The following is a 22768-nucleotide window of genomic DNA, read 5'->3' on the forward strand; positions in this document are numbered from 1 at the left end:
TGGGGTTATGTGAGGGGAAGGTATGTCACACTGATAAACGATTGCGCCATTGGTTTCCTTATCCCAACAAAGGAGTAACTTCTTTCCTCCATTTTGGATAGCAGAGAGAGAAGAATCTGTGTCCAAAACAGATACGGTTCAATAGTTCGAATGTGCTCGACGGGAAAACAGCGCACGCGGATGAGGCCTGGTAAAAGTTTTAAAATAGACCATGCGCCATTTTGCCTGACAGCAGAGAAAATAGGTCATGGCGCGTCAAAAACATGTCGGCGACAATAAACATGTCAATGGTGGGGGCAAAGCCCCAAATAAAGTCGATCCACTGGACACCATGCTGTCAATGAGATGCAATGTAATAGATTATTGTTAATTAGGCTAAGTACCTAACGTTATCAGTTTTTCCCACGTATCCTACAATAAGTTCACATTGAAATAACAACAGCAGCCTATAAGGAGAATGCTCCTTGCATAGTGGCAACACAAAAGGTTCGCCATACTTGCAGTGGTGGGCTACTGCAACTGTCATAAAGTCGCTTCGCACAATGACCATCACTGCTACATCGAAATGACAGTGGTCAAATAGGCTACAGACATGCTTTTATAGCCAATTCTAATTAACCATATTACCTGATAGGCAAGCTGCTCTTCATTGATGACCAATCTGCCGATTTGTAACCTTATGAGGCCGTCACTCAGGAGAAGGTTGGGCGAGGAGAATGCACATGCAATGGCAGGGGCCGCGACAATAAGAAGAAAATTAGATAATATTTTTTTCAAAGTGGCCCAATGTTTTTGTGTTGAAATTATATGAAATGTGTCTTTATTTCTCATTCATTATTGGTTTCTCAGTTCGATGAGATTCACAATACAGGCCATATGTAATTCTAGGCCTATGTAATACACTTTACCCATGTTTATGTACAGTGGGGAGAACAAGTATTTGATACACTGCCGATTTTGCAGGTTTTCCTACTTACAAAGCACGTAGAGGTCTGTAATTTTGTATCATAGGTACACTTCAACTGTGAGAGACGGAATCTAAAACAAAAATCCAGAAAATCACATTGTATGATTTTTAAGTAATTAATTAGCATTTTATTGCATGACATAAGTATTTGATACATCAGAAAAGCAGAACTTAATATTTGGTACAGAAACCTTTGTTTGCAATTACAGAGTTAATACGTTTCCTGTAGGTCTTGACCAGGTTTGCACACACTGCAGCAGGGATTTTGGCCCACTCCTCCATACAGACCTTCTCCAGATCCTTCAGGTTTTGGGGCTGTCGATGGGCAATACGGACTTTCAGCTCCCTCCAAAGATTTTCTATTTGGTTCAGGTCTGGAGACTGGCTAGGCCACTCCAGGTGTTTTTCTGCTAAGGGGACAGGACAACCTCACCGCATCAAAGGGACGATGGACGGGGCCATGTACCGTCAAATCTTGGGTGAGAACCTCCTTCCCTCAGCCAGGGCATTGAAAATGGGTCGTGGAGGGGTATTCCAGCATGACAATGACCCAAAACACATGGCCAAGGAAACAAAGGAGTGGCTCAAGAAGAAGCACATGAAGGTGCTGGAGTGGCCTAGCCAGTCTCCAGACCTTAATCCCATAGAAAATCTGTGGAGGGAGCTGAAGGTTCGAGTTGCCAAACGTCAGCCTCGAAACCTTAATGACTTGGAGAAGATCTGCAAAGAGGAGTGGGACAAAATCCCTCCTGAGATGTGTGCAAACCTGGTGGCCAACTACAAGAAACGTCTGACCTCTGTGATTGCCAACAAGGGTTTTGCCCTAAGTACAGTCATGTTTTGCAGAGGGGTCAAATACTTATTTCCCTCATTAAAATGCAAATCAATTTATACAATTTTTGACGTGTGTTTTTCTGGATTTTTGTTGTTGTTATTATGTCTCTCACTGTTCAAATAAACCTACCATTAAAATTATAGACTGATCATGTCTTTGTCAGTGGGCAAACGTACAAAATCAGCAGTGGATCAAATACCTTTTTCCCTCACTGTATATCTTCTTAGAAACATTATTATAGGATGCGAATGTCAGGATTAAAACAGAATTCCTTATATTTATCTTGAAGAGTGGTTGGACATGCAATCAGTGTTTTATAAAGGTGGGTTCCACTGGCCCATATGGGACCTGGACCCCATGATATGATAAGATATATATACGTTTTTGTCTGCACTTTACAAATGCAATTGTCTATACTATTGTCTATAAACTATACACCATTAAAATATCAGTCAAGACAATATGATCATTTTGGAATGACCATTTCATTTTATTATTTTTTTTGGTCATACATACAATACAATATTGTTACACATACTCCACCACATAGCATTTAATCTGTTGGTTAAAATGACAGCTCCTACAACATTTCATTCTGGGTTTGCTTTTATCAAGTGATAGTTACCTTGTGAGAACAACATTTCATTCTGGGTTTGCTTTTATCAAGTGATAGTTACCTTGTGAGAACAAAGAATAAAGGATAATACATTACATTGAGAAGACAAAACCATTAATATTCACAAAGTGTTAGAAATAACAATTGCTATGTCGTCAAATAAGTATCATGAGAGGTTTTCAGATGCACTTGTGTTCGTGTCAGTTCAAGCGAAAATGACAACAAAAAAAAAATGTGTTATAACAATATTATATCACATTGAATCCAGTCCCGTGTCTCATAATGCTCACTTAGTCGTCCCCGAGGGTCTCCCTCTACGGCCGGATTTGCGTGTAAATACAAATGAAATACATGTCATACCAGACAACACAAGACACAGCCACATGCACTCTGGGAGAAGCTTAAGATTCATGTTTTGCTACTGTGTTTTGTGTTGTTTTCTACTCAGATGCATTTTTCAATGTGGAAAACATCAAAAGGACAGGAAGACTTCTAATAATAAAGCACATTTATATCAGAGAATAAAATAAACTGATGAATAAAACAGATCACATATTTAAACATTTGAACAAAACATCAACCCTTCTCCAGACAGCGAGCATTTCAACAGATTAAGACGAATAATAAGCTATTTCTCTCATTCCTGTTTAGCTAAAGTATACTGATTGTATTTATTATATGCCTCATCATGCAATCTCTGTAAAAAGAAGATAAAATACTTATTGGGGAAAAAAAAAAAAGAGAGCGATTTCAGTCTTTGGATAGGGTACAGAATAAATGGTGACGATATTAGCACAATACATTGAAGAGAGGAGGAGCCATTCGTAGGTAGCCATGTCCAGACATATCCAAAAGTCAACCCACATTTTGGCTACACAAGTCCCTGCTGGTCATCTACATCCTTTAGGACAAGCACTCAAATTTGAGTTCCAGGCAGTAGATAGAGATGCAGGCAGAACTACTCGTTAGTTTCCTCCACTTTGCCAGTTGGCTCACACAAGCCTCGTTTCTGCATCATGGTGTAAGGGAAAGGGCCCACTTCGCAACTGGCATAGTCCAGTTTCTTGGCTCCGCCGCCGCAGTTACTGAAGTCTAGTTTCTTGGTACCGTCACAGCTCCCGTACTCCAGTTTCTTGAGCCGAGCCAGAGTCTTGATGCTACCAGGAGGCCTGCCAGGGCTAACCTTGTAGCCCGCCGCTTTGGTCGTACCCAGGGGCCTGCCGGGACTGGTCTTGAACCCCGCAGCTTTCGTGGTCCCCAACGGACGTCCGGTGCTTGTCCGGTAACCGGCTGACTTAGTCGTCCCCGAGGGTCTCCCTCGGCGGCCGGATTTGACGACGCTTCCTTTCTTCTTCTTGGAGCTCTCTGGCCCAGTTGGAGCCTCACTGGCCCCTCGGATCCTCACTGTCTGAGGGTTGAACTCATTCTGGGTCTCTTGCTGCATTTGACAGGGCATGGGCTTGTGCATGCCATGTGGCAGAGGGGGTAGGTTAGGGAGAGGCAGCTGTAGAGTAGGGGGTGGGGGCGAAGGGTAGAATTTGTTGGATTGCGAGCTACATAAGTCGAAGTGGCTGGTTGGGTGTTGACATTCCTCTGCGAGGCCACTCATGCAATAGTCATTGCTGCTGCTAGTGACTTGGTGCATCATTTTCTGTTGAGAGGTACATAGGAAAGGGAAACAGGTTCAGAATCATTGAATTGGTATGTGTGACACAGAACTACGTGCATGAATGCACGCACACACACACAAAATAAAAACCTAATTTGGTGATGCACATCACAACACTATGTGATAAATATGTTATAAAGTATCTATTCTATTTGCAACCATCTTGTCCAACATTAATTAGAACAGGCTATTGTTGCAAAACCATATAGGCGGTGCTAATGCAATATACAGTAGTAGAGTCTCGCTATTATGCGTTTACAACCCAATAATACAACAGGCGTATAATGGGGCAATGGGCGCTACTATAATGCAATACAAGAAGAAAACTGCTGCATTTGCAAGTACATTTTGAGAACATATAAAACGAGAAAAACACAAACCTCATTTGTAGGCGGATCATGGAATGCAAAGGGTTAAATATGAAGCGGATAGATTTTCCATTCTTGACAGCCACAACATTATGATAAAAACGGATGCATTCTACGCCCTATATACCATGGATATTGACTTCATGCTGAATTACACTATGCGCCGGGTATTTCATGTTTATTTATTCTTCTAGGACAGAGGTTTAAATGAGAAAGGCAGCCATTTTAGTCTTCTTTTTTTTTTTTTATAAAATAGGAGGGGCTCAAAGCGCATGCGCGCGAGACTTCAAGGAAACGGAGCTCTATAAAGGCATTCACGATAATAAAAAAACATGGCATGTAATCCATCCATAATGCGATCAAGAATATAGGATATTATGCATTTTTGTTGTTAATCCTGGTTTTGAAATCGTGGACATTGTGTCCAGGAAATGAACGCAGATGTTTTAGAAACGGTCGTCACTAGTTACCACAGTCACAGTCATAAACCACGCCTATTTCTACAATTTATCTTCTTCAAATGTTATTTTAAACCTAACATTAACCACATTGCTAACCTTATGCCTAACCCCAACCTTATAATGAGACTAAAAAGCTAATTTGTGTTTATGCATTTGTACGATATAGGCCATTTTGACTTTGTGGCTGGGGTAACTAGTGGAAACAGAGGTTTATGAATACTGTACTTTCAGTAGGTGGTAGTATAAATACAGGATTAAAAACTTGCTTGATCTACTAAACCGTGTAATCTAACTAAAATTGACCTGACGTAAGTGGGAAAGCAATCTAATTTACAGAACTCACATCAGTTTTTCTGTAAAGTATGATATTGGACTGATTGTAATTTTAGGTAGGCTAATTAACTTGAAGCTTACGTGAGCTTACTCAGAAACGCTTTAATTAACTAGTATAGGCCTACTATTTATTTATTTTATCTCATACTTGTATAGCTTACTGGACTAATAGAGAGCTACTCTCAAGTTATCTTGTTGGGGCTGGTGACTCTTTGAACTTACAATGGCTAGCCCCATGTCATTATATATTTTTCTTGTGCTTTATGCTATTTGCCTCATGACTCCTGTGTGCTTTGTTGACTATGAACTTGCTTGTTTACCCAACCGTGGGACAGTCTGTTTGTTCCCACACTCGGGACTCTGACTCTCTATTGGTTACATAGACTCTTGGCCTCCCATCCTATTCTAACCACCTCTCGCCGGCTTTGTATTCATGTTACCTGATGAAATTGCTGTACAATATGATCTTGTTGCCATCTGATGCATATTCAAATGTCATAAAAAAACAATACTGCAGAGCTCTCCCTGTCCTCGGCCGTGCCCTGATTGTATTACTGCTGATGATATCTGGAAATGTGCATGTACACCCTGGCCCATCTACTGTTGCTAGCCCCAATTCTTACTTGTGCTCTGATATCTGTTTCACTGATTTCTGCTCTCATAAAAGCCTGGGTTTTCTGCACGTTAACACTAGAAGCGTATTACCTAAAATGGATCAATTTAAAGTGTGGGTTCACAGCTCCAATCCAGATGTGTTGGTCATTACTGAGACGTGGTTAAGAAAGAGTGTTTTGAACACTGACGTTAACCTTTCTGGTTATAACCTTTTTCGGCAAGACAGATCTTCCAAAGGCGGTGGAGTAGAAATCTTTACCAAGGAACACCTTCAGTGCTTGGTTCTCTCCACCAAGTCTGTCCCCAAACAATTTGATTCTCTGGTTTTAAGCATTAAAACTTTCAAATAGCTCTTTGTTGACTGTTGCTGGGTGTTATCGTCCACCGTCAGCACCGGCCTGTACCCTACCTGCCCTAAGCTCTCTCCTGGCCCCTTACACTAAGTCTGAATTTGAAGGTTGAGAGCTTTTGTGAAAGAGCACAGTTAGAAAAATATGGCATATAGAAGCAAACCAGATGGACATCATGAAAATGATCGGAGGAAGTTCAGGAGTAAAAACAAATAAAATATAATTATTGTAGAATTTGACTGTGTCCATAAAATTTATATACTGTAGTATGTATGGGCTGGAAGTAGAGGCCTAAGCGTTGTTGTTCACTAGTTTACTCCAATTGGGGAAGGGGTGGTGGGGTTGGAAAGTAATGAAGGGAAATATCATTTAAAAAAGGATATGTGTATGGATGTATGTATATATGTATGTATATATATATATATACACAAACAGTGGGGAGAACCAAGTATTTGATACACTGCCGATTTTGCAGGTTTTCCTACTTACAAAGCATGTAGAGGTCTGTAATTTTTATCATAGGTACACTTCAACTGTGAGAGACGGAATGTAAAACAAAAATCCAGAAAATCACATTGTATGATTTTTAAGTAATTAATTTGCATTTTATTGCATGACATACAGTGGGGGAAAAAAGTATTTAGTCAGCCACCAATTGTGCAAGTTCTCCCACTTAAAAAGATGAGAGAGGCCTGTAATTTTCATCATAGGTATACGTCAACTATGACAGACAAATTGAGAAAAAAATCCAGAAAATCACATTGTAGGATTTTTTATGAATTTATTTGCAAATTATAGTGGAAAATAAGTATTTGGTCACCTACAAACAAGCAAGATATCTGGCTCTCACAGACCTGTAACTTCTTCTTTAAGAGGCTCCTCTGTCCTCCACTCGTTACCTGTATTAATGGCACCTGTTTGAATTTGTTATCAGTATAAAAGACACCTGTCCACAACCTCAAACAGTCACACTCCAAACTCCACTATGGCCAAGACCAAAGAGCTGTCAAAGGACACCAGAAACAAAAAATTGTAGACCTGCACCAGGCTGGGAAGACTGAATCTGCAATAGGTAAGCAGCTTGGTTTGAAGAAATCAACTGTGGGAGCAATTATTAGGAAATGGAAGACATACAAGACCACTGATAATCTCCCTCGATCTGGGGCTCCACGCAAGATCTCACCCCGTGGGGTCAAAATGATCACAAGAACGGTGAGCAAAAATCCCAGAACCACACGGGGGGACCTAGTGAATGACCTGCAGAGAGCTGGGACCAAGTAACAAAGCCTACCATCAGTAACACACTACGCCGCCAGGGACTCAAATCCTGCAGTGCCAGACGTGTCCCCCTGCTTAAGCCAGTACATGTCCAGGCCCGTCTGAAGTTTGCTAGAGTGCATTTGCGATTATTCGCAAATGGAAGAAACACAAAATAACTGTCAATCTCCCTCGGCCTGGGGCTCCATGCAAGATCTGACCTCGTGGAGTTGCAATGATCATGAGAACGGTGAGGAATCAGCCCAGAACTACACGGGAGGATCTTGTCAATGATCTCAAGGCAGCTGGGACCATAGTCACCAAGAAAACAATTGGTAACACACTACGCCGTGAAGGGCTGAAATCCTGCAGTGCCCGCAAGGTCCCCCTGCTCAAGAAAGCACATATACAGGGCCGTCTGAAGTTTGCCAATGAACATCTGAATGATTCAGAGGATAACTGGGTGAAAGTGTTGTGGTCAGATGAGACCAAAATCGAGCTCTTGGGCATCAACTCAACTCACCGTGTTTGGAGGAGGAGGAATGCTGCCTATGACCCCAAGAACACCATCCCCACCGTCAAACATGAAGGTGGAAACATTATGCTTTGGGGGTGTTTTTCTGCTAAGGGGACAGGACAACTTCCCCGCATCAAAGGGACGATGGACGGGGCCATGTACCGTCAAATCTTGGGTGAGAACCTCCTTCCCTCAGCCAGGGCATTGAAAATGGATCGTTGCCAAGGCAACAAAGGAGTGGCTCAAGAAGAAGCAAATTAAGGTCCTGGAGTGGCCTAGCCAGTCTCCAGACCTTAATCCCATAGAAAATCTGTGGAGGGAGCTGAAGGTTCGAGTTGCCAAACGTCAGCCTCGAAACCTTAATGACTTGGAGAAGATCTGCAAAGAGGAGTGGGACAAAATCCCTCCTGAGATGTGTGCAAACCTGGTGGCCAACTACAAGAAACGTCTGACCTCTGTGATTGCCAACAAGGTTTTTGCCACCAAGTACTAAGTCATGTTTTGCAGAGGGGTCAAATACTTATTTCCCTCATTAAAATGCAAATCAATTTATAACATTTTTGACATGCATTTTTCTGGATTTTTTTGTTGTTATTCTGTCTCTCACTGTTCAAATAAACCTACCATTAAAATTATAGACTTATCATGTCTTTGTCAGTGGGCAAATGTACAAAATCAGCAGGGGATCAAATACTTTTTTCCCTCACTGTATATATATATATATATATATATATATATATATATATATATATATATTTGCAAGAAAAAAAACATGGCTGCCTCCCCTCCTTGTTCGGGCAGGTTTCGGCGTTCGTCGTCACCAGCTTACTAGCTACTGCCGATCCCATTCTCATCACTCCACTTGTCATGTCTTGTCAATCACACACACCTGGTGCTCATTCCCCTAATTAGTATGTGTATAAGTGTTCCCTCTGTTCCCCTTGTCTTTGTGAGTGATTGTTTCATTGTGAGAGCAGGGAGCTCGGTTGAGCTACTCTTCCATTTGTTATTGCCAAGGTGGAATATTTCCCTTGTGATAGTTTCGTTTTGACGCTTGATGCGTTTTATTTATGTAAACGGAATAAACTCGGGACTTCTGTGTTTTACCTCCTGCGCCTGACTCCTTCATTCACACCTCATCACATAGGATCACCACCCCCACAGCATGATGCTGCCACCCCCGTGCTTCACGGTTGGGATGGCATTCTTCGGCTTGCAAGGCACCCCCTTTTTCCTCCAAACATAACGATGGTCATTATGGGCAAACAGCTCCAAAAATAACAATCTTTGTCCCCATGTGCAGTTGCAAACCGTAGTCTGGCTTTTTTATGGCGGTTTTAGAGCAGTGGCTTCTTCCTTGCTGAGCGGCCTTTCAGGTTATGTCGATATAGGACTCATTTTACTGTGGATATAGATACTTTTGTACCTGCTTCCTCCAGTATCTTCACAAGGTCCTTTGCTGTTGTTCTGGGATTGATTTGCACTTTTCGCACCAAAGTACGTTCATTTCTAGGAGACAGAATGCGTCTCCTTCCTGAGCGGTATGATGGCTGCGTGGTCCCATGGTGTTTATACTTGCGTACTATTTTTTGTACAGATGAACGTGGTATTTTCAGGCATTTGGAAATTGCTCCCAAGGATGAACCAGACTTGTGGAGGTCTACAATTTTTTTTCGGAGGTCTTGGCTGATTTCTTTTGATTTTCCCATGATGTCAAGCAAAGAGGCACTGATTTTGAAGGTAAGCCTTGAAATACATCCACAGGTACACCTCCAATTGACTCAAATGATGTCAATTAGCCTATCAGAAGCTTCTAAAGCCATGACATCATGTTCTGGAATTTTCCAAGCTGTTTAAAGGCACAGTCAACTTAGTTTATGTAAACTTCTGACCCACCGGAATTTTGATACAGTGAATTATAAGTGAAATAATCTGTCTGTAAACAATTGTTGGAACAATTATTTGTGTCATGCACAAACACACACTCCATCGCTTGCCAAAACTATAGTTTGTTAACAAGACATTTGTGGAGTGGTTGAAAAACAAGTTTTAATGACTCCAACCTAAGCGACTGGAACAAGCTGCAAAAAACACTCAAACTGGACAGTTTTTTCTCCATCTCTACATTCAAAGACTCAATCATGGACACTCTTACTGACAGTTGTGGCTGCTTCGCATTATGTATCGTTCTCTCTACCTTTTTGCCCTTTGTGCTGTTATCTGTGCCCAATAATGTACCATGTTTTGTGCTGCTGCCATGTTGTGCTGCTGCCATGTTGTGTTGCTACCATGTTGTTGTCATGTTGTGTTTCTACCATGCTGTGTTGTCATGTGTTTCCTGCCATGCTGTTGTTGTCTTAGGTCTCTCTTTATGTAGTGTTGTGGTGTCTCTCTTGTCGTGATGTGTGTTTTGTCCTATATTTTTAATCCCAGCCCCCGTCCCCGCAGGAGACCTTTTGCCTTTTGGTAGGCCGTCATTGTAAATAAGAATTTGTTCTTAACTGACTTGCCTAGTTAAATAAAGGTTATCTAAAATAAAAATATTAAAGAAGTCAAGATGACCCCAATAGACATGGCCACCTTGTTTCAGGCTCCTAAGCAACTTTGCAGTATTTTATTTTATTTTAAACATTATTTCTCACGTTTTTAGCCCAGAACGTTCTTTGCATTATTACATACAGCCGGAAATAACTTTATGATATCTGGACTCCGACATTGTTCGTCCAAATATTTATATATTTCTTAATTCCATTATTTTACTTTTAGATGTGTGTGCATTGTTAGATATTACTGCACTGTTGGAGCTGCATTTCGCTACACCCACAATAACATAGCTAAATATGTGTATGCGACCAATAAAATTTGATTTGATATTCACATTTCAGTCACGTCCCTAGTTCTTCAATGTCTGATTGTCAAACAGTTTGCCTCTGTGAAACTGTAAACAAATATTTTAGTGCAATATTTTCCACACACATTTCTTTGACTGCATCCGCAAATCAACTAGCCTCGCTATGGCTTTGCAAATCAACACCAACAAACAAACAAATCCAGTGGTTTTTATAATACATAATATTTCATGTGAACAAGACAACAGAAAGACTGGCTTTACTGTAATAATTTGTACTGTTAAGATCGAAGCTGGGAAGCAATAATATATAGTGACATTAAAACACATATACACCCAGTCACTACATACAGTGCATTTGAAAGTATTCAGACCCCTTGACTTTTTCCACATTTTGTTACGTTACAGCTTTATTCTAAAATGGATTAAATAGTTTTTTCCCCCTCATCAATCTACACACAATACCCCATAATAACAAAGCAAAAACAGGTTTTTAGAAATTTTTGCAAATGTATTAAATATAAAGAAACGGAAATATCACATTTACATAAGTATTCAGACCCTTTACTGAGTACTTTGTTGAAGCACCTTTGGCAGCAATTACAGCCTCGAGTCTTCTTGGGTATGACACTACAAGCTTGGCACCTGTATTTGGGGAGTTTCTCCCATTCTTCTCTGCAGATCATCTCAGGCGGTCAGGTTGGATGGGGAGCGTCGCTGCACAGCTATTTTCAGGTCTCTCTAGAGATGTTCGATCGGGTTCAAGTCCAGGCTGGGCCACTCAAGGACATTCAGAGACTTGTCCCGAAGCCACTCCTGCGTTGTCTTGGCTGTGTGCTTAGGGTCATTGTCCTGTTGGAAGGTGAACCTTCGCCCCAGTCTGAGGTCCTGAGCGCTCTGGAGCAGGTTGTCATCAAGGATCTCTCTATACTTTGCTCCGTTCATCTTTCCCTCGATCCTGACTAGTTTCCCAGTCCCTGCAGCTGAAAAACATCCCCACAGCATGATGCTGCCACCACCATGCTTCACAGTAGGGATGGTGCCAGGTTTCCTCCAGATGTGACGCTTGGCATTCAGGCCAAAGAGTTCAATCTTGGTTTCATCAGACCAGATAATCTTGTTTCTCGTGGTCTGAGAGTCTTTAGGTGCCTTTTGGCAAACTCCAAGCAGGCTGTCATGTGCCTTTTACTGAGGAGTGGCTTTCGTCTGGCCACTCTACCATAAAAGGCCTGATTGGTGGAGTGCTGCAGAGATGGTTGTCCTTCTGGAAGGTTCTCCCATCTCCACAGAGGAACTCTGGAGCTCTGTCAGAGTGACCATCGGGTTCTTGGTCACCTCCCTGACCAAGGCCCTTTTCCCCCGATTGCTCAGTTTGGCTGGGAGGCCAGCTCTAGGAAGAGTCTTGGTGGTTCCAAACTTCTTCCATTTAAGAATTATGGAGGCCACCGTGTTCTTGGGGACCTTCAATGCTGCAGAAATGTTTGGTTCCCTTCCCCAGATCTGTGCCTCGACACAATCCTGTCTGTACAGACAATTCCTTTGACCTCATGGCTTGGTTTTTGCTCTGACTTGCACTGTCAACTGTGTGACCTTATATAAACAGGTGTGTGCCTTTCCAAATCATTTCCATTCAATTGAATTTACCACAGGTGGACTCCAATCAAGTTGTAGAAACATCTCAAGGATGATCAATGGAAAAAGGATGCACCTGCTCTCAATTTCGAGTCTCATAGCAAAGGGTCTGAATACTTATGTAAATAAGTTTATATTTTTTTATATACATTTGCCAAAATTTCTAAAAACCTGTTTTCACTTTGTCATTATGGGGTATTGTGTGTAGATTGCTGAGGAATTTTTATTTATTTAATCCATTTTAGAATAAATCTGTAATGTAACAAAATGTGGAAAAAGTCAAGGGGTTTGAATACTTTCCGAATGCAATGTACATAAGCATTTCTCCTTAACATTGTTCCACTACCCATTCATTCCCTACTGAGTCCACAGGACTTAGGTCCAGTTGATTATGCATAAGTACAAAACATTTTGGTCATTTAGCAGACGCTCTTATCCAGAGCGACTTACAGGACCAATTAGGGTTAAGTGCCTTGCTCAAAGGCACATCAACAGATTTGTCACCTAGTTGGCTTGGGGATTCAAACCAGCGACCTTTCCGTTACTGGCCCAACGCTCTTAACCGCTAGGCTACCTGCTGGGGCTCCCGAGTGGCGCAGCGGTCCAAGGCACTGCATCTCAGTGCTTGAGGCGTCACTACAGACCCCCTGGTTCGATTCCAGGCTGTATCAAAACCGGCCGCGACCGGGAGACCCATGGGGCGGCGCACAATTGGCCCAGTGTCGTCCGGGTTTGGCCGGTGTAGGCCGTCATTGTAAATAAGAATGTGTTCTTAACTGACTTGCCTAGTTAAATAAAGGTAAAATAAAATATAAAATAAAATATATAGTGCACTACCCTATGGGCCCTGGTCAAAAGTAGTGCACTATAATAGAGTGTGCCTCCCGAGTGGCGCAGTGGTCTAAGGCGCTGCATCGCAGTGCTAGCTGTGCCACTAGAGATCCTGGTTCGAATCAAGGCTCTGTCGTAGCCGGCCGCGACCGGGAGACCCATGGGGCGGCGCACAATTGGTCCAGGGTAGGGGAGGGAATGGCTGGCAGGGATGTAGCTCAGTTGGTAACGCCAGGGTTGTGGGTTCGATTCCCACGGGGGGTATAAACAATTAATAAATAAAAAACATTTTAAAAATATATATATATATGTATGCACTCACTAACTGTAAGTCGCTCTGGATAAGAGTGTCTGCTAAATGACTTAAATGTAGGTGTAGGGAATAGGGTGCCATTTGGGACACAAATCTTAGGTCTCCCTAAGGTCAGTTTCTGGATCTTAGTCTTGGTAGACTTTTCCCTGATGCTGACTGTCAGTCCACCCAGGATGGAGGGGTCAGACTGGGCAGAGAGAGAACAGAGAAGACGTTCAGACTTGTAGCAGCATGTACAAACCAGCTCATAGTCACTATATTTCGCTGACTTTATGGTGAGGATTGTAGTCTGGGGTAACGGAAATATAAGTCTAAAATGTCAACGTTTCTGATTCTGTAGGTGATTCCATTCTTCTTTCATCCACTGTGGCTTGTTTTTTCTTTTTACATTTTTAGTCATTTTAGCAGACGCTCTTATTCAGAGCGACTTACAGTTAGTGAGTGCTTATATTTTCATACGATGTCTATTCAGTATTAGCTATTCAGTAGCCTCCTCTGTGAGTTCCTAGTTCCCACCTTAGTCTCCAGCTCGAGCGTCTCTCCTCTGGCCAGGAACCCATTCAGAGCAACTCTCAGGTCTTTGAGGTTGTGAAAGACACACAGGATTAGGAAGACGTCAAATAATTCACCTGCAAATGATCCAAGTCCTGTAAATGTAAACGTAAATTACATTTTAGTGTTGATTAATGTACGTCTTGAGTTGGCTGATCTGGGATTAGATTAAATCTGTGTAATGATGGAGTGTGTGTGTGTGTGTGTGTGTGTTAGATCTCACCTGTGTGGTGCTGACAGTACAGATGACCTCTCCACGGTGGGCACTCATCATCTTACTGAAAGCTGAGATGACGTCAGAGGTCAGGAGGTCAGACAGCCTTTATCAGCCAATAACATCTGAGGAATGGAAGTAAAGATACACTATTATTCAATTCAATACAAATGTAGTTAATCTCCTGTGATGGAAAATGTCTATGTTTGTGCTTTTCTAATAACCAATTTCTGTGTTCATGCAAGTGACTGATTGAACGAATCCTCACTGTCAGTATCTGCAATTTGGGCAGTACGCCCAGAACCTTGTTTTGAGAACGAAAGGATATCTCAGTTTCAAGGTCTCAGCTTAGAGAGAAGAAGCCCTGTGAGGTATTGGTCTGTCACATGCATGAACCAGGATTGGTCGGTCACATGAATGAACCAAAGGTTAATGATGAATTAAATACGAATGATAAATAAGCTAAATCATGCAAATATAACTTGTATGTAACAAGTATATAAGAGAACAAAACGGGACTGCCCCAATGGAGCCCACTTCAGACCGGTACTTTATGCATCTAAGTTTGACTGTGACCTCTCCAGCTTGCTGTTAATAAACAATGATTCATTTCAGATTGACTTTGTGTGTCCCTGTGTTACTGGCTACATCAGGGCATCAGATACAGGCACGTAAACATCACACTGTTATACATTACACAGTTATCACACACAACTTTTGTAACACTATCTTTCATTCACCTGTCTGTCGAGACAGATACACAAGTCTGACATACAGTGCCTTGCAAAAGTATTCATCCCCCTTGGCGTTTTTTTCCCATTTTGTTGCATTACATACCTGTAATTTAAATGGATTTTTATTTGGATTTCATGTAACGGACATACACAAAATAGTCCAAATTGGTGAAGTGAAATGAAAAAAAATAACTTGTTTCAAACAAAAAATAAATAACGGAAAAGAGGTGTGTGCATATGTATTCACTCCCTTTGCTATGAAGCCCCTAAATAAGATCTGGTGCAACCAATTACCTTAAGAAGTCTCATAATTAGTCAAATAAAGTATACCTGTGTGCAATCTAAGTGTCACATGATCTCAGTATATATACACCTGTTCTGAAAGGCCCCAGAGTCTGCAACACAACTAAGCAAGGGGCACCACTAAGCAAGGGGCACCACCAAGCAAGCGGCACCATGAAGACCAAGGAGCTCTCCAAACAGGTCAGGGACAAAGTTGTGGAGAAGTACAGATCAGGGTTGGGTTCTAAAAAAATATCTGAAACTTTGAACATCCCACGGAGCACCATTAAATCCATTATTAAAAATTGAAAGAATATGGCACCACAACAAACCTGCCAAGAGAGGGCCGCCCACCAAAACTCACTGACCAGGCAAAGAGGGCATTAATCAGAGAGGCAACAAAGATACCAAAGATAACCCTGAAGGAGCTGCAAAGCTCCACAGCAGAGATTGGAGTATCTGTCCATAGGACCACTTTAAGCCGTACACTCCACAGAGCTGGGCTTTATGGAAAAAAATAAGCAAACAAGGCATGTGGGAGACTCCCAAAACATATGGAAGAAGGTACTCTGCTCAGATGAGACTAAAATTTAGCTTTTTGGCCATCAAGGAAAACGCTATGTCTGGCGCAAACCCAACACCTCTCATCACCCCATCCCCACAGTGAAGCATGGTGGTGGCAGCATCATGCTGTGGGGATGTGTTTCATCGGCAGGGACTGGGAAACTGGTCAAAATTGAAGGAATGATGGATGCCGCTAAATACAGGGAAATTCTTGAGGGAAACCTGTTTCAGTCTTCCAGAGATTTGAGACTGGGACGGAGGTTCACCTTCCAGCAGGACAATGACCCTAAGCATACTGCTAAAGCAACACTAGTGGTTTAAGGGGAAACATTTAAATGTCTTGGAATGGCCTAGTCAAAGCCCAGACCTCAATCCAATTGAGAATCTGTGGTATGACTTAAAGATTGCTGTACACCAGCGGAACCCATCCAACTTGAAGGAGCTGGAGCAGTTTTGCCTTGAAGAATGGGCAAAAATCCCAGTGGCTAGATGTGCCAAGCTTATAGAGACATACCCCAAGAGACTTGCAGCTGTAATTGCTGCAAAAGGTGGCTCTACAAAGTATTGACTTTGTGGGGGTGAATAGTTATGCACGCTCAAGTTCAGTTTTATTGTCTTATTTCTTGTTTGGTTCACAATAAAAAAAATATTTTGCATCTTCAAAGTGGTAGGCATGTTGTGTAAATCAAATGATACAAACCCCCCAAAAATCTATTTTCATTCCAGGTTGTAAGGTAACAAAATAGGAAAAATGCCAAGGGGGGGGTGAATACTTTCGCAAGCCACTGTAAGGCTGGCTACCCACTGATGAGGTTAATGATGACGGGAGACATCCCTGTCTTTGTCATGACATCAGTGTTGGTGTGTTTGATGCTGCGTTTAACATGGGGGTTCATCATGATGCCAGATAGCTTGGGGTCCTTGACTAGGGCTTGGAGGAACAGAAATATGCCTGTTTACTATAGCTATGGGGCAGTAGCTGGGTGCCAGTCTGAAAAGAGAAAAGTATCCAGGTTCACGGGACAGATGACAGTCAGCAATTCCCATGTATGTATGTGTGTGTGTGTGTGTGTGTGTGTGTGTGTGTTTGTGTTGGAACCGAATGGGACTGACATACAGACACTGTGACCACTTGCTCCAGTCTGCCCTGCTTGCTGGCTTCTGAGGAGAGAGGTATAGCGACCCTCAACTCCCTACACCTGGACGGGAGGCTAAAATAAACAGGGATAAACAGGTTGCAGAGAGGTTTTCCTTGTCATTGCACCCATTAGACATTTTGGGATTATCTTGAGATATTTTGCTTAATTTTTTGACCATCTGTGACGGCTACATCTTTCGACTAGACACCTGTGTTTGATAATATCGTTCTCAAGTCGTCAGACATCATTGAGCCCTTCCAGTAGCTTGTTCGTTCTGCTTTTCTTACCTTGACCAGCACTTGCCTGGTCAGCCAAGCGCTGAACTGACGGACCTGCGAGAAGAGAGAGAGCATTGCTTGGATAAAACTGGCATTGATTTGACAGCGAGTGAGCAGTGTTGCCAATTTAGCGACTTTTTCCGCTATATTTAGCGAGTTTTCAGACCCCCTCTAGCGACACATTTTTTAAAAATCGACTAGCGACAAATCTAGCGACTTTTTCTGGTGTTATTGGAGACTTTTGGAGACTGACGTGAAAGCACGTATCGTTCTTACTCTTCTCAACGAGCAGCGGGTGCTGCCGTCCCACCCACGTCCCAAAGCACTCACAGGCGGCCGAGTCTCCTCTCAATTCAATTCAATTCAATTTAATTCAATTCAATTTAATTTAAGGGCTTTATTGGCATGGGAAACGTGTGTTAACATTGCCAAAGCAAGTGAAGTAGATAGTAAACAAAAGTGAAATAAACAATAAATATTAACAGTAAACATTACACTCAGAAGTTTCAAAAGAATAAAGACATTTCAAATGTCATATTATGTATATATACAGTGTTGTAACAATGTGCAAATAGTTAAAGTACAAATGGGAAAATAAATAAACATAAATATGGGTTGTATTTACAATGGTGTTTGTTCTTCACTGGTTGCCCTTTTCTTGTGGCAACAGGTCACAAATCTTGCAGCTATGATGGCACACTGTGGTTTTTCACCCAGTAGATAAGGGAGTTTATCAAAATTGGGTTTGTTTTCGAATTCTTTGTGGATCGCTGTAATCTGAGGGAAATATGTGTCTCTAATATGGTCATACATTTGGCAGGAGGTTAGGAAGTGCAGCTCAGTTTCCACCTCATTTTGTGGGCAGTGTGCACATAGTCTGTCTTCTCTGAGAGCCAGGTCTGCCTATGGCGGCCTTTCTCAATAGCAAGGCTATGCTCACTGAGTCTGTACATAGTCAAAGCTTTCCTTAAGTTTGGGTCAGTCACAGTGGTCAGGTATTCTGCCACTGTGTACTCTCTGTTTAGGGCCAAATAGCATTCTAGTTTGCTCTGTTTTTTTTGTTTGTTCTTTCCAATGTGTCAAGTAATTATCTTTTTGTTTTCGATGATTTGTTTGGGTCTAATTGTGTTATTGTTGTTGTTGTTGTCCTGGGGCTGTGTGGGGTCTGTTTGTGTTTGTGAACAGAGCCCCATGACAAGCTTACTTAGGGGACTCTTCTCCAAGTTCATCTCTGTAGGTGATGGCTTTGTTATGGAAGGTTTGGGAATCGCTTCCTTTTAAGTGGTTATAGAATTTAACGGCTCTTTTCTGGATTTTGATAATTAGCGGGTATTGGCCTAATTCTGCTCTGCATGCATTATTTGGTGTTTTACGTTGTACACGGAGGATGTTTTTGCAGAATTCTGCATGCAGAGTCTCAATTTGGTGTTTGTCCCATTTTGTGAATTCTTGGTTGGTGAGCGGACCCCAGACCTCAGAACCATAAAGGGCAATGGGTTCTATAACTGATTCAAGTATTTTTAGCCAGATCCTAATTGGTATGTCAAATTTTATGTTCCTTTTGATGGCATAGAAGGCCCTTCTTGCCTTGTCTCTCAGATCGTTCACAGCTTTGTGGGAAGTTACCTGTGGCGCTGATGTTTAGGCCGAGGTATGTATAGTTTTTTGTGTGCTCTAGGGCAACGGTGTCTAGATGGAATTTGTATTTGTGGTCCTGGCAACTGGACCTTTTTGGAACACCATTATTTTTGTCTTACTGAGATTTACTGTCAGGGCCCAGGTCTGACAGAATCTGTGCAGAAGATCTAGGTGCTGCTGTAGGCCCTCCTTGGTTGGTGACAGAAGCACCAGATCATCAGCAAACAGAAGACATTTGACTTCAGATTCTAGTAGGGTGAGGCCGGGTGCTGCAGACTGTTCTAGTGCCCTCGCCAATTCGTTGATATATATGTTGAAGAGGGTGGGGCTTAAACTGCATCCCTGTCTCACCCCACGGCCCTGTGGAAAGAAATGTGTGTGTTTTTTTGCCAATTTTAACCGCACACTTGTTGCTTGTGTACATGGATTTTATAATGTCGTATGTTTTTCCCCCAACCCCACTTTCCATCAATTTGTATAGCAGACCCTCATGCCAAATTGAGTCAAAAGCTTTTTTTGAAATCAACAAAGCATGAGAAGACTTTGCCTTTGTTTTGGTTTGTTTGTTTGTCAATTAGGTGTGCAGGGTGAATACGTGGTCTGTCGTACGGTAATTTGGTAAAAAGCCAATTTGACATTTGCTCAGTACATTGTTTTCACTGAGGAAATTAACTAGTCTGCTGTTAATGATAATGCAGAGGATTTTCCCAAGGTTGCTGTTGACGCATATCCCACGGTAGTTATTGGGGTCAAATTTGTCTCCACTTTTTGTGGATTGGGGTGATCAGTCCTTGGTTCCAAATATTGGGGAAGATGCCAGAGCTAAGGATGATGTTAAAGAGTTTAAGTATAGCTAATTGAAATTTGTGGTCTGTATATTTGATCATTTCATTGAGGATACCATCAACACCACAGGACTTTTTGGGTTGGAGGGTTTGTATTTTGTCCTGTAGTTCATTCAATGTAATTGGAGAATCCAGTGGGTTCTGGTAGTCTTTAATAGTTGATTCTAAGATTTGCATTTGATCATGTATATTTTTTTGCTGTTTGTTCTCTGTTATAGGGCCAAAAAGGTTGAGAAGTGGTTTACCCATACATCTCCGTTTTTGGATAGATAGCTCTTTGTGTTGTTGTTTGTTTAGTGTTTTCCAATTTTCCCAGAAGTGGTTAGAGTCTATGGATTCTTCAATTACATTGAGCTGATTTCTGACATGCTGTTCCTTCTTTTCCGTAGTGTATTTCTGTATTGTTTTAGTGATTCACCATAGTGAAGGCGTAGGCTCAGGTTTTCTGGGTCTCTATGTTTTTGGTTGGATAGGTTTCTCAATTTCTTTCTTAGGTTTTTGCACTCTTCATCAAACCATTTATCACTGTTATTACTTTTCTTTGGTTTTCTGTTAGAGATTTTTAGATTTGATAGGGAAGCTGAGAGGTCAAATATACTGTTTAGGTTTTCTACTGCCAAGTTTACACCTTCACTATTACAGTGGAACGCTTTTGTCCAGGAAGTTGTCTAGAATGGATTGAATTTGTTGTTTCCTAATTGTTTTTGGTAGGTTTCAACACTACTTTCCTTCCATCTATAGCATTTCTTAATATTATTCAGTTCCTTTGGCTTTGATGCCTCATGATTGAGTATTGCTCTGTTCAAGTAGACTGTGATTTTGCTGTGGTCTGATAGGGGTGTCAGTGGGCTGACTGTGAACGCTCTGAGAGACTCTGGGTTGAGGTCAGTGATAAAGTAGTCTACAGTACTACTGCCAAGAGATGAGCTATAGGTGTACCTACTATGTGTGGGGCCTCTCTCTCTCTCTCTCTCTCCCCCCTCGCTCTCTCTCGCTCTCTCTCTCTCTCTCTCTCTCTCTCTCTCTCTCTCAATTCAATTTCAATTTAATTCAATTCAATTTCAATTTAAGGGCTTTATTGGCATGGGAAACGTGTGTTAACATTGCCAAAGCAAGTGAAGTAGATAGTAAACAAAAGTGAAATAAACAATAAATATTAACAGTAAACATTACACTCAGAAGTTTCAAAAGAATAAAGACATTTCAAATGTCATATTATGTATATATACAGTGTTGTAACAATGTGCAAATAGTTAAAGTACAAATGGGAAAATAAATAAACATAAATATGGGTTGTAATATTGTTCTTCACTGGTTGCCCTTTTCTTGTGGCAACAGGTCACAAATCTTGCAGCTGTGATGGCACACTGTGGTTTTTCACCCAGTAGATAAGGGAGTTTATCAAAATTGGGTTTGTTTTCGAATTCTTTGTGGATCGCTGTAATCTGAGGGAAATATGTGTCTCTAATATGGTCATACATTTGGCAGGAGGTTAGGAAGTGCAGCTCAGTTTCCACCTCATTTTGTGGGCAGTGTGCACATAGCCTGTCTTCTCTTGAGAGCCAGGTCTGCCTACGGCGGCCTTTCTCAATAGCAAGGCTATGCTCACTGAGTCTGTACATAGTCAAAGCTTTCCTTAAGTTTGGGTCAGTCACAGTGGTCAGGTATTCTGCCACTGTGTACTCTCTGTTTAGGGCCAAATAGCATTCTAGTTTGCTCTGTTTTTTTTGTTTGTTCTTTCCAATGTGTCAAGTAATTCTCTTTTTGTTTTCTCATGATTTGGTTGGGTCTAATTGTGTTGTTGTCCTGGGGCTGTGTGGGGTCTGTTTGTGTTTGTGAACATAGGCCCAGGACAAGCTTACTTAGGGGACTCTTCTCCAAGTTCATCTCTCTATAGGTGATGGCTTTGTTATGGAAGGTTTGGGAATCTCTTCTCTCTCTCTCTCTCTCTCTCTCTCTCTCTCTCTCTCTCTCTCTCTCTCTCTCTCTCTCTCTCTCTCTCTCTCTCTCTCTCTCTCTCTCTCTCTCTCTCTCTCTCTCTCTCTCTCTCTCTCTCTCTCTCTCTCTCTCTCTCTCTCTCTCTCTCTCTCCAGTCTGAAAGGCTGACCTCATTGATAATAGAAAGGGAGAATGCAGCATAATCTGCTCTCTTCAGCAGTGACTGGGAGTAATGAACATATAGTTCAACTAGTAATGTAACTACATTTTGCAGTAGCTTGGTGGTAGTTGAACTACATTCAAATATGGGTAGTATTTTTAGTAGTTAATCACTTTTTGGCGGTGTAGTGGTGTAGTTAACTCCTGGAACTCCACACTACTTTTTTGCTCAAATCCAATCAAATATTGGTGAAGTAGGCAAGAATGTTCTTTTTTTTCCCAGCATCAGACATAGTTGTTGTGCTTTTAAATTACACATTGTGTAAACATCCGACTCCTGTTCTTGTAATTTGTAGTCAATTACATTTTAGATTTAGATATGATAATTTTTCACTAAGTAGTTTGGATGTAGTTAACTACTTTTTCAAAGTAATTTATAATAGTAAACTATATATTTTTTAAAGGGTAGCTTTAGTGTAGCTTAACTTCTTCCAGTTTGAAGTAATTGGTAGGTTGGTAAACTACATTTTCAGAGTAACTTCCCTGACACTGGTTGTTACATTATATCAACCTTCATCATTCATTCAATTAGTTTTGGTACTGCTACATTGTATCAGACACGTCTGTCAAAACCAATGACTGGTCAAAACATAAGTAATCGTGGACGCGAACTGCATTCAGTGACAATGTACATAGGGTTTAGGTGAAGAGGTTCAGCTAACTATGTTATTTTACAACAGAAAATAAACGTTGCATACTGAATGTCTTACCTGCTGTCCTCCTAGCCTCAAAAGGTGCTGCCATTTTCTCATG

The 22768-nt window shown here is 41.5% G+C and overlaps 2 protein-coding genes across 2 annotated transcripts; both read right to left on the minus strand.

Annotated features, from left to right (window-relative positions):
• Positions 1-2268: 2268 nt before the first annotated feature.
• Positions 2269-4874, minus strand: LOC121536382 (UPF0461 protein C5orf24 homolog). Its single transcript, XM_041843653.2, has 2 exons — positions 4468-4874; positions 2269-4069 (listed from the first exon to the last, which is right to left on the minus strand). The coding sequence occupies exon 2, from the start codon at positions 4064-4066 to the stop codon at positions 3377-3379; it is 690 nt and encodes a 229-aa protein (XP_041699587.1). The 5' UTR covers positions 4067-4069; positions 4468-4874; the 3' UTR covers positions 2269-3376.
• A 6243-nt stretch (positions 4875-11117) lies between these two features.
• LOC121585815 (ATP synthase subunit O, mitochondrial-like) lies at positions 11118-22759 on the minus strand. The gene is made up of 6 exons (XM_041902104.1): positions 22726-22759; positions 16760-16889; positions 14389-14484; positions 14129-14216; positions 13701-13799; positions 11118-11129 (listed from the first exon to the last, which is right to left on the minus strand). The coding sequence occupies exons 1-6, from the start codon at positions 22757-22759 to the stop codon at positions 11118-11120; spliced, it is 459 nt and encodes a 152-aa protein (XP_041758038.1).
• Positions 22760-22768: the final 9 nt, after the last annotated feature.

Source organism: Coregonus clupeaformis, chromosome 2 (genome assembly GCF_020615455.1).
Source record: "Coregonus clupeaformis isolate EN_2021a chromosome 2, ASM2061545v1, whole genome shotgun sequence".
In the NCBI taxonomy this organism is placed as follows: domain Eukaryota; kingdom Metazoa; phylum Chordata; class Actinopteri; order Salmoniformes; family Salmonidae; genus Coregonus; species Coregonus clupeaformis.